At 40.4% G+C, this 15250-nt stretch overlaps 1 protein-coding gene across 2 annotated transcripts in view; it reads right to left on the reverse strand.

Moving 5' to 3' along the window:
• Clasp2 (cytoplasmic linker associated protein 2) overlaps positions 1–15250 on the reverse strand; it is a 181953-nt gene that overhangs the window by 127037 nt on the left and 39666 nt on the right. For both annotated transcript variants that reach the window (XM_052187084.1, XM_052187085.1), the window contains one exon: positions 6210–6280. In XM_052187084.1, coding sequence (XP_052043044.1) covers positions 6210–6280 — 71 coding nt within the window. The remainder of the gene's footprint in view (positions 1–6209; positions 6281–15250) is intronic.

Here is a 15250-nt window from a genome sequence, read left to right on the forward strand (position 1 = left end):
GACAAAACAGTGTTTTCACAATGAAGGAAAAAGAAACCGCTGCAGTCAACAGCAAGGTTCGCATTTCCATTTGTTCGGGCACTAGGAGATTGTCTAGAGAGCTGCACAACAACACCAGGTCCTGCCACAATCACAGAGCACCGCAACCCAGTCTTTTCCTTGGGCTGGTGTTGGCTCCTTCCAGACACAATATGCTTACTTTCCGTTCCATTTCCCTTCTAAGTGAAGTTAATTCTTGTGTACTTAGGGACTCTACCAATTTTCTTTTTTGTAACATGAAAATTAAAGTCCAGTTTCTTAAAATTCTCAGAAAAAAACAAATGTGCATTTCTCACTATTTCCTAAACCGAATGATATATATTCAAATCTGATGGTATTATTTATTGTTCGTGACTCTGCTCAATTAGTTCTTTTAAAAGTAAAGTCAAAGACTTTAATCAAAGTTTCTGTCAGGAGCACTGCACTGCACTGCAATGGTGATTATGAAAGAAACCAAAGGGGGAAAAGAATAATGCACAGCCATCCACCAGGAGCCACAAGAACAGCAACAGAAACAGGCGTCTTGGAGCAGCCATGCCAGGAAAACAGTGACACCCCATGCCACTCCATGGCACCCATGTGCACATCCCTTTCTGGACCAGAACCCTGTTGGGCTCCCACCTCCGGGACCTGTCAGAAGCTCTGCTGACCTATGGAACACTAGCTGCATGTTCTGCTCACGGGTTCAACACACCACAAGCACTGTTGCCTCTCCCTGACAGGACTCCAGGAAGCCCTGGTCTCTCTTTGTTCTACAAATAATCAAGTCCTGCTCACCTCTGGGCTTTAGTAGTCACTATTTTTTTCTAGCCAAAGCAATTTCCTGACAATTATTCCTTGATTGGTTATTCTAAGCTATCAAGTTTCAACTGAAATATGACACTTCTTGAGAGAAACTGACTTAATATCACTGAATGACTTATAATTTCAGTATCCTATTTTCTTCATGTAATGACCACTCAGATGATGACTCTTTACATCAAATCCCCCGGGTTTATTGCTTATATTTTTCATCACAAACATTCTAAATCATTATACTGCAAGACTCACTGTTCTATTATTGCTGTCTCAGACAAAGACACTGTTTGCCATAATAGTTTCTGGACACAGACTACCATGTGAACAAATTTAAAACTCATGCTATCTCTGTAAAACCCAAGATAATATCCTGTAGGTAGGGACGCTATGTGAGAAAGAAGATGTATCATCTTCAGGGGTCATTATCCTATTATGCAAATGACCCATTTCCCCACATCTTCACAGTGAGCATTTATTTTGTCTGTTTCTGATCTTGGTAATTTTACTTTTTTAGTTTGAATATGTGATTTAAAAACACAGCAAAGAGTGGAAAATTCTGTGTGACAAAAACTGTATAGAAATAAAAGCTGAATTAATGTTCACTAAATTACTTTTTTCTACAAGCTATTGGTCTTCCTAGTGCGGCCTATAAACATATTTTCATTGCTCAATTAACAACTGTTCAGCACTACTGCAGAGTGAACTGACAGCTCTGTATACAGGAGACTATTCTCACTGAGCTCCAGCACCAGTCCCCAGCTTGTGTTTCTCAGACAAGCCCTGGCCTTGAGCTCCTGCCCCCTCAGTCCCACAAGGAGCTGAGATGGCAGCCTGCTCCATCAGCTGGGGTATATATAAAATGAAGCAGAGTTGAAATCTTTATAGAAGCTTTAAATATAGATCTTAAAACAGAAGTTTTACTAGACAAAAAAAAGTCACTTGGGAAGAAAGACACACCTAAAAGCATGGGAGTGGACTTTTCAAGAGTCACCAACAAATACACAAATTTTCAAGTATCCTGAGTTTAATAAAAGTGGAAATTTTTTTTTCATTTAATGATTTCCCACTTGGCAACAAGGTCTTTAGGAAAAATGCAAATTTCATGAACAAGGAATACCTGTATCTTCCCCACTGCCAACTGTCAATACACTATTGTATGTTTGACAAGGAGCATAACAGTGGTTCTCCTACAGTGGTTCGAGGAGACACTAAAGGAGACCTAAAGTACTGATAGTGAAGGTGGAAAAACCAAGCAAGCTGGACATAGCCCAGGTGTCAGAGTTAAAAACGAGTGACTAGAAGAAGAGGAAATCAAGTTACGTTGCACCTTGTGGACAACTGACTAAAACGACTGGAACTGAGGAAGAGTCAGAGTCAGGTTAGGAAGAGAACAGAGCCAGGACTGGGCACATGTCTATAGTTCTAAAACATGTGAGATACAGTCGAAGGTCATCCTCTTCTACAAAGAGCTAGAGGCCAGCCAGGGCCATGAGTAGCTCTAAGGCATGAGGTGCAGGGACGTACAGGGAAAGGGAAGAAGCAGGCTCGAGGGGTTGTGGGGAGAACAGGAACATACAAAGCAGAGGACAAACAGGATTGTTTCTGGACAAGATAAACCGTAAATCCAACGAGCAATGCCATCCAGACCACAGGCTTCCAAAAACAGAGACTAAAGAAGAGATGAACAACAGAGACAACTCTACTTGGGAGTGGTCAGCACAGAATTTGCTAGGTTTTGTCCTGGCCTAGACTAGTTCAGTGAGAAGGGGTGGGGAGGGGGAAAGAGAAGGAGGAGCCAGAGAGGGAGAGACAGAGAGATAGACTGAAATTCATTCATTTACTCATTTAAATTTATTTTTTGTATTATGTGTATGTGTTCCTCAGTGGCCATTTACAAGTGCAGTGTCCAAGGAGTCCTGAGGAGGGAGGGTGTCAGATCTGTCTAGAGTCCAGAGTCTAGAACCTGAGTTACAGGCAGTTTGCAAGCATGCAGGTCCTCTGGAAAAATAGTAAGTAATCTTTAATTGCTAAGCTGTTGCTAAACTAGTTAGCAAGTTTTCTTAACAAGTATAAGTCCACCTAGAATTTAGCAGTGAATTTAAAAATGATTCAAATAAGAAAGCTGGTTTTTTTGTTTATTTGTTTGTTTTGTTGGTTGTTTTTTTTTTTTTTTTTTTTGAGACAGGGTTTCTCTGTATAGCCCGGGCTGTAGTGGAACTCACTCTGTAGACCAGGCTGGCCTCAAACTCAGAAATCTGCCTGCCTCTGCCTCCCAGAGTGCTGGGATTACAGGCGTGTGCCACCACCGCCTAGCTAAGAAAGTTGTTTTTTGTTGATTTTTGAGATGACGTTTTAGATAGCTCAGGGTAATCTCATCATGAACTCCTGATTCTTCTGTCCCTACTCTGAGGTTCTTTTTTTACATTACAAAGTACAGGAGAGATGGCTCCTCAGTGGTTTAAAGCCCTGGCTGCTCTTGCAGAAAACCCTGGTTGTTTGCAGCACCCACACGGCAACTCAAGTTTCAGAGGCTCTGATGACCTTTTCTGGCCTCTGTGGGCTGCACACGCATGTGGTTTGCACATATATAAGCAGAGAAAACACATATACATAAAAATAAATCTTAACAATGAAAACCACAAAGTATAGGGCTAAAGAAGTAGTTCAGGGGCTGTTATGCGCAAGGCTCTGAGTTTGAACTAGCACATGTACATACATGCGCGCACGATCTCTCTCTCCCCCTTCCCCCCACCTCTAATACATCATCAATGCCTTCCTAGAGCATTAGTCCCCTCCCTCTCTGCCGCATTCAAGTCAACTTCTTTAACACTGGATGAGAAACTGCCCTGCACAGGCTTCTTTTAAACCTGTGGTTCTTTCCCCTGCTCATGAGAAAATGCTGCTCAGTAGAGAACCGCAACACCTTACGGAACCCAGGGCAGGCAGGTGTGCCAGGGGCCTTAGGAAGCCAACTGCTCCAACCTTCACTACCAAGGGAAATTGGGAAGAGAGGTGTGGGGAACTCAGACACCTGGGAATTCTTATTTCACCCAATTCACACTGACCCCGCTCAACCAGAGATTCAGAAGGCTGCTACCAACCCAAAGATAACAACTCTTGGGGCAGCCCACTTTTAGACATTGAGGACTGGTGTGTCAGAGAAGACACGGAACTGTCACATGTGTCACTGGAAGGAGTGCTGTTGAATGCACCCCTGCCCGTACTCCATCAGAACCAGATGTTCTCGGACTACCTAGGACACAGACCATCCTCACGCTTGCAGATGGCACAGCCCAGGCCCAGCAGGAGCCACCACTGCTCTGTCACAGACTCCTCATTGGCATCAACCCTTGCCAAGAATTAGAGCTAAGCAAGTAACATTTGGTGTTGCAGAATATTTGATCATACTGTGAACCCAGAGATTGTGTTATCTACTGGAAAAATCTGCTTTTAGTTGTGATATGGCTCAGCCTTAGCACACATCTTTAATCCAAGAGCTTTCTGTTTGGATACTGTGAACAGGATTAAATAAAGTCAACTATAGGTCAAGAGATGGGGCAAGAAACCAGTTCACAGGAAGTGAATATCAGATTATTAAGAAAAAAACATAGGGCTGGAGAGATGTCTCAGAAGTTAAGAACACTGACTGTTCTTCCAGGGGTCCTGAGTTCAATCCCAAGCAACCACATGGTGGCTCACAATCATCTGTAATGGGATCTGATGCCCTCTTCTGGTGTGTCTGAAGACAGCAAGAGTGTACTCACAAATCTCAAAAAAAAAAAAAAAAAAGAAAGAAAGAAAGAAAGAAAGAAAAAAGAAAAAAACACAGAAGAGGATGAATAGAGAGACGCACAGCAAGTAGAAGGGAAGGGAATTCAGTTTGAAAGTTTTTTGAGATGTTGTGGGAGAGGGGCATTCTTGGTAGGACATCTGCTGAGGAGGAAGGTCAGCTGGGTGCCTTCTCTGCCTCTCTGAGGTAGCAGGCTTTCATCCCAGCATCTAACTCCTAAGTTTTCATTGGTAAAATTGAACAATTCAGATTTTGTTTAAAAACAAACAAACAAACAAAAAAAACCACCACAATATAGTACAGTCATCCCTCCATAATAACAGGATTGGTTCCAGGAATCTAGGAATGCTCAAGTCTTTCTTATATAAAATGATGTACATTTGACATAACCTAGGCGTGTCCTAGTTATAAGCAAACAGTGTGGAACACACAAGGATGCTATGAAAACCCCAAGTTACAAAATTTAACAACTCTTCCTTTTCCTTCTGTTCTGGTTTCTACAGACACCACCGAAGATAACAACTAGACCAGTTAGGATGCTGTTCTTAGACACCTTCTATTCAAAGAAGAGATGTGAGAAACAGCTGTCTAAGTGAGAATTGGTAGTCATGAAATCAATGTGTGCTTGGGACCTAAGCTTAAATTAAGGTACACACAACCTTCATAACACCAAACTGTCACCCCACCTGACTCCCTGCAATAAAACCAAGCCTGACCTCAAGTGAATATATTCTTCACATATGTGGCTAATGAATAGGTAGATGCTATTTGATAAGACTATAAACACAACTTATCAACATTATAAAAAAAAGAAAGGAATCAGGGCTGGAGAGATGGCTCAGTGGTTAAGAGCACTGACTGCTCTTCCAAAGGTCCTGAGTTCAATTCCCAGCAACCACATGGTGGCTCACAACCATCCATAATGAGATCTGATGCCCTCTTCTGGGGTGTCTGAAGACAGCTACAGTGTACTTACATATAAATAAATAAATAAATAAATAAATAAATAAATAAATAAATAAATCTTTAAAAAAAAAAAACAGGAATCACAAATCAAATGCCAACTTATCTGTGGGCATAGACACTAATTGCAAACCTCTCTAAATTCATTCTACTTCAGCAGACAAAGTGACCACTGTAGCACAATTCCCGCTGTTCCTTCACCAGGCCTGTCTCTCAGGCTTGGCACACTGGGGAAGAGGGCCAACTGCCCCCACAGTCTCTACTAAAGGCAGCAAGATGAAATATTACTGAGTATAAAAACACACTATACACATAGAACAAGCACAAGAGAGTTATCAACCTTCAAGTACAAAGACAAAAAGTAAGGCCAGAAACATTATCCTTTTATACTATAATCTCATTATGAAATCTTCCTGGCTCCAGCAATTCGAATAAGATGCAGATCCAGGATAGAAGAGGTATAGCAGATCCACTGCTATACCTTAGCTAAGTTTACAAGCTACAAAAACAATGCTTTTGAAATAAGAGATGCATACTTGGCTTAAAAACAAACTTAGTATCTAACACTTTACTAAGTCATTTCAGAAATGTTTAAGAGCTGTGAAACTTAATTACTTACCTTTGCAGACACTCAAAATCATACCACCAGAATTCTGAACTTCATCAAATTTGGCAAGTATCATTTCTAATCTAGGAATAAAGAATAAATTGTGTTTACATAGAAATGAACAGAAACAACTTCCTTTACCACATCTTGTGGAAAAAGGGAACTGGGGCTTTGTCTTATTTTTTCTTTTCTTTTTCTTTTTTTTTTTTTTTCTTTTTGGTTTTTCCAGACAGGGTTTCTCTGTGTAGCCCTGGCTGTCCTAGAACTCACTCTGTAGACCAGGCTGGCCTCAAACTCAGAAATCCGCCTGCCTCTGCCTCCCAAGTGCTGGGATTAAAGGCGTGCGCCATCATCACCCGGCTGTCTTATTATTTCTACAACTGAATCAAAAAAGAAGACACAAAGCCCACTCTCTTCCCTCATGAGAAGTCAAACACTGACAGACCTTTCTATGTATGGAGATATGCCGACAAAACAGACAACTTTCATAGAAAGCAATTCCATCAATTTCTCCAAGTCCAGCAAAAAACTTTCTAGTTCCATCCTTGTAAGAAACCCACTGAGACATAGTTTAGAAGCCTGTGAAACTACTCTGAGGAGATGAAAGGCAGACCTAAGTTGAAGAAAGAGAGAACTCCAGTGGTGCTGCTGGCATGGTTGCAGCTGAGGCTCTATGACCTGCCTCCCACAGCACCAAGTCCACTACTTTCTACACTCCTGCCACACTAATACTTTAAAAAAAAAAAAAAAAAAAAGCACAAAACAAAACAAAAAACTCACAAAGCACATATTTCTCTTCCTGTTTGTTCTGTTTTTTTCAAGATAGGGTTTCTCTGTGTAGTCCTGACTGTCCTGGAACTAATTCACTCTGTAGAACAGACTGAACACGAGATCCCTCTGCCTTTGCCTCCCTAGTGCTGGGATTAAAGGCATGATCCACCACTGCCTAGCAAAACACACATTTATCAGAAATAAAATGCATATTCATTAGAATGAAATTAGGAACACAAGTGGAGAGGAAAAAAATAGTAACAGATAGATGTGTCCTGACAAATATGTTCTTACATATACTTTAACTCATCTCCAGAGTAATAAGCATACATGCACTATAAGCCAGTTATTGTACTGCACTGTTAAGGTGACAGTAACATACTCCCCAATCTGTCCATGTTCAGAACACAGGTGATCATTTTAAGCACAATGGGACTTGATGTGTGGTTGGCACAAGCTGTGGCTGTGGTGTCCACAAATATGGAGCTACAGACATGGATTCAAGCATGCTGTCATAAAAACATCTTAACTGAAAACAGAAAAAAACTTCTTTATTCGGTATGTATATTACAATTTACTTTCATATTCAACTAGACTTGCAATATTTACATCATATTCTCCAAGACAATCTTTGGGACTCTCTCCAAGAAAAATAAATGCCAGATTCTAACCTCAAACTGCTATATTTACAGAGAGAGAAACTAAGAGAAAGAAATGGAATTGGGAACAACAAAGCCCCTTCTCCGGAGGTCGCAGGAGTAATCTTATCACACAGGACAGCAACCATGCTTCCAAATGATCCATATTCAAACAGGGTTTCCTTTAATTTTATAATACGAACCCTGCTGAGAATTTACTTTCCTGGAGCATTTACATTCACATAGCTCTTCTTTTGGGATAAAACGAAATCTTGCCATCAATGCTTTACTTTATTTAGTTTGTCTTTTCTTTAACTTTCTAACCTACCATGCTACGACTTATTCTCAAATTCATGATACATATTTGGGAAATATGAATAGAACCCTAGTCCCATGGGTTTTAACTGCCAAATGTTTATCTTTGGCTTACTTTTACATTTCTTTCATAATTCTCTTTCCTAAAACATTGGTGAAGTCTTGGTCCACATCTTGCCACTTCTTACTTATAAAGTGAGCCTATAGGAAATATTGGAAATGTCAATACCTATTTAAGAAGTAACTAAATATCTTTCATGGGCAACATTAATTGGACTTGTGGTTTGGGGTTTGGGGGACAAGGGTGGGAGGATGGACCTAAGAGGACTGGGAAGCAAGTTTGACTGAGGTGCACTGTGTGAAATTCCCAAATAATCAATAAAAATAGTATGTAGGGGAAAAGATTAAAAAAGAAGGGAAGGGATGGGACAGGACAAGACAGAAGGATCTAGAAAGAGAGCTTGGCAGTTAAGAACACTGGGTATTCTTCCAGAGGGCCCTTGATTGATTCCTAGCACCAATATGACATTCACAATCAGCTGTAACTCAGTCCCAGGGTATCTGATATTGTCTTCTGGCCTTCACAAATATTGCATACACATGGTGCAAAGACATACATGCAGGCAAAACACCCACACACATACAAAATAAAAAGAAAAATATATTTTGTAGCTAAAAACCCCTTTGAAACTCCCTATAAAGCAATTTCTAAACCATAACCTCGCCTCCAACCACAACAGATCCAGCAAGTACAGTTTTATGTATCTGCAGAGGAAAGACACAGGTCACTCCATCTACAACACACACCTGCAACAGGGCTGGTCAGACACTAAGTAGGTAAGGTATGGACTGAGATAGGATGGGAACACTGGAACTGGAAGCTGACTCCTTAGAAGCAGTCCAGGTGGGCCAGATACAAGAAGGAAAGGGTTTAGAAAAGCTTTGAGGACGAAGCAGTTTAAGGCTATGAGAAACAGGAGATTGCATGAAGAGCAAGCTGGATTCCCTCAGCAACACTAAAAGAAAAAGACAAAAACCCTAACACCAACACTCTTCTAAAAAATAGAATAGGAATAGGAAATTTAAGACAAAAAACTCAGAGTGAGCCTAGTGGTGGGTACATGCCTGTAATCCTGGGACTTGAGAGGCAGAAAGCAGGAATAGGTGCTGAAGAAGGCAAGCTTCAGCTACCAGTGAGTTCAAAACCAATCTAGGCAAAACCTATCTTCAATAAACAACAAACAAAAAGTTCGGAAGAGAAAGGGGTTCGCACGGACCTAACGTGAGGAAACAAAACAGTGAAGCAGGGAAGCATGAGCAGTCCCACTAAGAAGTAGCAGAACTGACACAGCTGGAGAGCAGCAGCAAGAGCCTCGAGAAGCCACGGGAGGGGAGGAGAAAAGGGCAGCCTCCAAAGGCCCAGGCCAGGTTGCGAAAAGAGCAAGCGCTTGCTCCACACCTCGCTGCAGGCCTCAGTGTCCTCCTATGCTCTCCTAGTCTCTCCTTGGTCTCCCTTCATCACTCTCCTTCAACAATCTTCACAGGAAACCACATTTCCTGTGAATTTATTTCCTTGGTATTTAAAAATATTTAGTCTCCTATTCAAAACATTACCAAAGATACACTTTACAGTAAATACAAGCACAACATAAGTTCCCACGTAGAATTCATTCAAGACTCCAACCCCCATCATTAAGCTTCAAACACATATTTTAGAAAAATTTTTGAGACAGGATCTCAGTGTGCAGCCACAGCTGGCCTGACACTCCCTATATAGACCAGGTTGGCCTCAAACTCAAACTCCACTGGCCTCTGCCTTCTGGATGCTGAAATGAAAGGCACAGTTATTCTTTATTTTATTTTTATTTTTTGGGTTTATTTTTTTTATTTTATTTTTTTTTTTGGATTTGTTTTTTTCGAGACAGGGTTTCTCTGTATAGCACTGGCTATCCTGGAACTCACTCTGTAGACCAGGCTGGCCTCGAACTCAGAAATCCGCCTGCCTCTGCCTCCCAGAGTGCTGGGATTACAGGCGTGCGCCACCACCACCCGGCTGGCACAGTTATTCTTAACAGAACATCTTTACATATATAATCTAAAGAAAAAGGAAGCAAAAAGCAGAAAGAAGGCTCTAGATCATTTTAAATAATTGTGTGAGGTAAGATTAGCAAATTAAATGGAAGAAAAACACAATAAAGACAAGGGTGTCCAAAAGAACACAGCACATCAGGAGCCTAGAGAAACTATAGGAAGGTTCAGATTCACAGGCTAAAAAAGACAGAGATGGAAAAGCAACTGTAACGTAAGTGCAGTCCTAGGTTCCCAGGTAAGAATAGTAGATTAAAGTTAGGTGTTCAGAGCAAACCTTCTTTGGGCATTACTGAGACAGATTTCAAATATAATATGCTTCGCTGCATCTAAGTGTGTCTTTCAAAACTGGGGTGTAGCTCAGTAGTAGAGTATCTATCCTGCATGTGTGAGGTCTTGCAATTTATCACCAGTATCACAATGAAAGAAAATGAAATGTACAACTCAGTAGTTTATAGAATACTTGCCGAGTAGTACAACTATTGTTACAATTTTTACATTTTTATCATCTCAATGAACACCCACACACCCATTAGCAGTAGCTGTTTCCCATTTCCTCACTTCTCCCCAGTCCTACACCATCTTTAATTCACTTCCTGTTGCTGTAGACCATACATTACTTATGAGTTACCATATCAAGTCATTTTGTTCAAATGGAATCATAGAATGAGGAGCTGTTAATGACTGAGTTCTTATATTCCACTGCATGGATATACTCCATTTGAATATCCACTCATTAGCTGATAGATGTGTGGGTGAGAGGTATTTCCATGGTTTTTGTGCTTATAACTAACACAGTCAGGAACACTCACAGAGAGGTCTTTGTAGAGACATGTTTGTCTGTTCCTTGCTCATACAACTATGAATGGAACTGCTGGGTCATGTGATGGCTCTATGATTGACATTCTGAAGTTATAAACTTTTCTCCCATGCACAGTAAACTTCCTGCTCCTCTAAAATCTTTCAGCCCCTCTTCAGCAATATTCCCTGAGCCTTAGCTTAGGTGTAAGAGTCATTTTGTAGATGTATTTATCCACTGGGACTGGACTCCACAACTCTACATTTTGATTAGTTACGGTTTTCTGCAATGGTCTCTGACTGTTGCGAAGAGAAATTTCTTTGATGAGGGGTGAAGAATACATCTGTGAGTGTAAGGACAATTACTCAGATTATGCTGGATTAGTAAGGTGGTGGTTATAGGCTCTTCTCCAAGATCTGTGACTGTACTAGCTGTGGGAAGGTGGCTAGGTTTCTGATACCAGGCACAATTTCCCTCTTGTTGAGTGAGTTTTAAGTTCAATCAGAGAGCTGTTGGTTACTGCCAAGGTATGCATGGCACTACTGAATCCTTAGGGTTACTGTGTCCTTCTGCTCATTGTTGTGGTTCACAGACATCATAGCTGGGTAGGATTGCTGGTTGATTCCCTCCTGTGGAAGCTGTGTGGTACCATGAAAGCTATTCCTCAGGGAGGGAGCTTTCAGATGAGTTCCAATGAAGAGCCTTTCTGGGCCTAGTGTCTGATAGTATATTGTGTATTTAGCAATAGTGACTTACTTTCCACCTCTAGGGGGCAAAACAAGGACAACAGCAATAACAGGAGTCTCTTGGACAACCTTGGTCAATAAATCAAAAGAAGGCTTCTCATGCCCAGTGATGGGAGTTTAGACTTAAACTACATATGCATATCCATACAGGGACTTAGCACATAATGCAGGCTTTTTAGCCTAGATCACTAATACCCCACACACATTTCTCCCATTCAGAGTGCGTGGACCCTGCTGTTCCCCCTTCACTATGGCTCCACTCCTACCAAACCTCTCCTCTAACAATGGTCCCTTTTGACTTTGCTGTTTTCTGCAAGTACTCCAGGATATGTAAGCACGCTTGAAAATTTATAGTTAGGAACGTATGATAAGAGAAAACATGTGACATGTGTCCTTCTGAGTCTGGGTTACCTCACTTAATATGATCTTTTTTAATTTCCATCAGTTGCTGGCAAAACTCCTAATTTCCTATCTCTTTACAGCTGAGTAGGATTCCACAGGGTACATGTACCTCATTTCCATTGCCCATTTGTCAGCTGAAAGCCATTTAAGTTGCTTCAGTCTCTTAACTATTGTGAATACAGCAGCAATGAACATGGCTGAGCAGCTAGCTATGTAGTATGTCGAAACCTTTGGGGCAAATGACCAGAAGTGTTATAGCTGGGTAATTTGGCAGATTTACTTTTAACTTTCTGAGCATTCTCTTTACTGATTCCGCACTGGCTGTCCCAATCTGCAATCCCAACAACGAATAAGATTTCTCTTTACCACAACCTCCTTCCTCAGCCCTGTTTTGATTTGCATTTCCCTAGTTACTAAGATCGATGAACATTTCTGAGATATTCCTTAGCCTTTTGTTTTCTTCTTTTGAGAACCCCTATTCAGGTCAAAGGTGGCATCCTTCCATCAAAGGTGGCATCAGGTCCAAAGGTGGGTCATTTGTTTGCTTGTTTTGACTCACTGTTTTTTGAGTTCTTTATATATTCTGAATATTAATATTCTGTCCGAGTTATAACTGGCAATGATTCTCTCCCATTCTGTGAGCTCCCTCGTCACCAAATTAATCCATTTGGTTTTAATTATTTATTTTATGTATATGAGTACACTGTCACTTTCTTCAGACACACCAGAAGAGGGTACCAGATCCCATTACAGACAGTTGTGAGCCACCATGTGGTTACTAGGAATTGAACTCAGGACCTCTTGAAGAGCAGTCAGTGCTCTTAACCTCTGAGCCATCTCTCCAGCCCCTATTAAATGTTTTTTAGCTGCACAGGAGTGTTTTACTTTTTAAAATCCCACTTGTCAACTGTTGGCCTTAACTTGGGGCAAACGGAACCTTATTCAGAAGACCTCTCCTATCCCTAACATCCTGTCCCTAACACCCTGCTAGTGCTGCCTGTGCTTTCTTCCAGCAGCTTTAGTGTTTCAAGTTTCACAATTCAGACTTTGAACCATCTGGAGCTAGTTTTTGTACAAGGTGATAGATATGGGATGAATTTCATTCTACTGCACCACTCACTGAAGATGCTTTCTTTCTCACAGTCTGTTTTTTGGCATCCTTCTCAAGTGTTAAGTGGCTAAAGCTGCAGGTACTCGGGTGTGGCTCTTTGATTCTGTCCCAGTGCTTACCCGTCTGGTTTAGTACCAGCACTGTATTATTTGTGTTACTCTGGCTCTCCAATACATGTTAGATCTGGAATGGTAAGCTCTCCGGCAGCAGTTATTATTTTCTTGTTTATTTTCTAAGGATTGTTTTGGCTATCCAGGGTCTTTTAGGGTTCCATATGAATTTTAGGCTATCTTTTTCTATTTTTTGTAAAAATTGAGATGGATGTTTTACTGGAGTTGTATTGACTCTGTAAATAGATTTTGGTAGTCCTTTTCACAATATTAATTCTACCAATCCATGAACATGGGATGTCTTCCCATCTTCTACTGTCTTCTATGACTTTTTTCAGAGGTTTAAAATTTTCATTGTTGAGATCCTTCACTCCCTTGTTTATGCTTAATTTTAAAATATTTTATTTTTTGAGACTACAGTGACTAGGAGATTGCCCAAGATCTTTTTCTCAGTGTTTGTTATTGGTATAAAGAAAAAATATTAAGGTATACAAAAAAAGCTATTGATTCATTTAAGCACATTCAGTATGTTGTAACATTGCTAAATTTGTTTATCACTGATAGATCAAATTATTAACCTTTTTCTTTTAGAACATGATTTTGATTTCAAGTGTTTAAAACCTGTCTAGTGATTTCTAAGTGTTTTGTCACTTCAGCCCCTCTGATACCTTTTTTTTTTTTTAATTACTCTTGAGTATGCTATAAGGGAGATGAAACTCTGCATGTAGATATTTGAAATCTACAACAAGCACCCCTTGCTGTACTACATGTCTTAGCACAGCTGATATGTATCAAGGACCCATAAAGGTAAGAGTTTAGCTGGGCGGTGGTGGCAAAAAAAAAAAAAAAAAAAAAAAAAAAAAAAAGTAAGAGTTTATTTGGACTCTCAGTTGTTTCAGTGAGCCATGCACAGCACTGTGAAGTGCTGCACTAGTATACTACTGTCAGGACACATCTTCTTATAACATCTTAAGGGGAACATCTCTTTAAATTATTTTAGAGCTATTATTTAATCATTCTTCAGTTGCTTGAAATAAAGAATGGCTTTACTACAGATATGAGTATAAACAAAATGTAACTTTAGACTTAGAGAGCTCCATCTAATATGAAATTTGGAAACCAGAGAGAGCAACAGAAAAATTAAAGTTAGAATGAAGCCACAACAACAAAAGGGTGTTAAATGAGTTGTCAGCATAAAGCCAGTTCTTGGCATTAAATATTAAAAAAGAAAGAAAAAGGGAAAGTAGAATAGTGAAAGAGAAAAAGGAAGATAAACAAAAAATAAGTCATATTTTAGCCTATTGAAGCTTGAATTTTTTGTTTCCAGTATCTTAAGGATTCAAAACACTATTTATAAAACAAGTCCAGGGCTGGAGAGATAGCTCAGTGGTTAAGAGTACTGGCTGCTCTTCCAGAGGATCTGGATTCAATTCCCAGCACCCACAAAGCAGCTCACAACTATGTGTAACTGTCTAGTTCTGGGGTATCTGACACCCTCACACCAATGCACATAAAACTTTAAAAAAAAAAAGTTTAAATGCCAAAAAAAAAGAACAGAAAATACCCTACACATGGGAAAAAGCAAAGCATCAGTAGCCACTTGGTACACAAAGTCACTTGAGTCCTCCTATGTGCAAATGAAGCATCATCAGGAGGAATAACACAGCGCAGTGCATTGGTGAGCAGACTGGGAGTCAGGAAGGGGCGGGGCAGCTCTTCACCAAGCTCTCATTGCTTCTTAGAGCATGACTAGCCACCGAGAATATAAAAGAACACTGAATAAGGGGGAGGAAGAGGGCTTTGTGGTAATACAGGCCAAAATGGCGTACAGAAATCTATTCGTGCTGGACATGGTGGCACATAACTGGAATCCCAACACTCAGGAGGCTGAAGCAGAAGGATTACATGAGTTCTTGCGCCAGCATGAGGCATGATTTCACACAAAAGCCCAGAATTTTCCCTCCGTTCATATAGGTAATGTCCAAGAACTACACTGAAATGAACAATGTTACACAAACAGAACTACCACATGAACTGGTTATATGATTATTGAGTAGACTAAGTCTCCTCACT

The sequence above is a fragment of the Apodemus sylvaticus genome, chromosome 7, assembly GCF_947179515.1.
Source record: "Apodemus sylvaticus chromosome 7, mApoSyl1.1, whole genome shotgun sequence".
NCBI lineage: Eukaryota > Metazoa > Chordata > Mammalia > Rodentia > Muridae > Apodemus > Apodemus sylvaticus.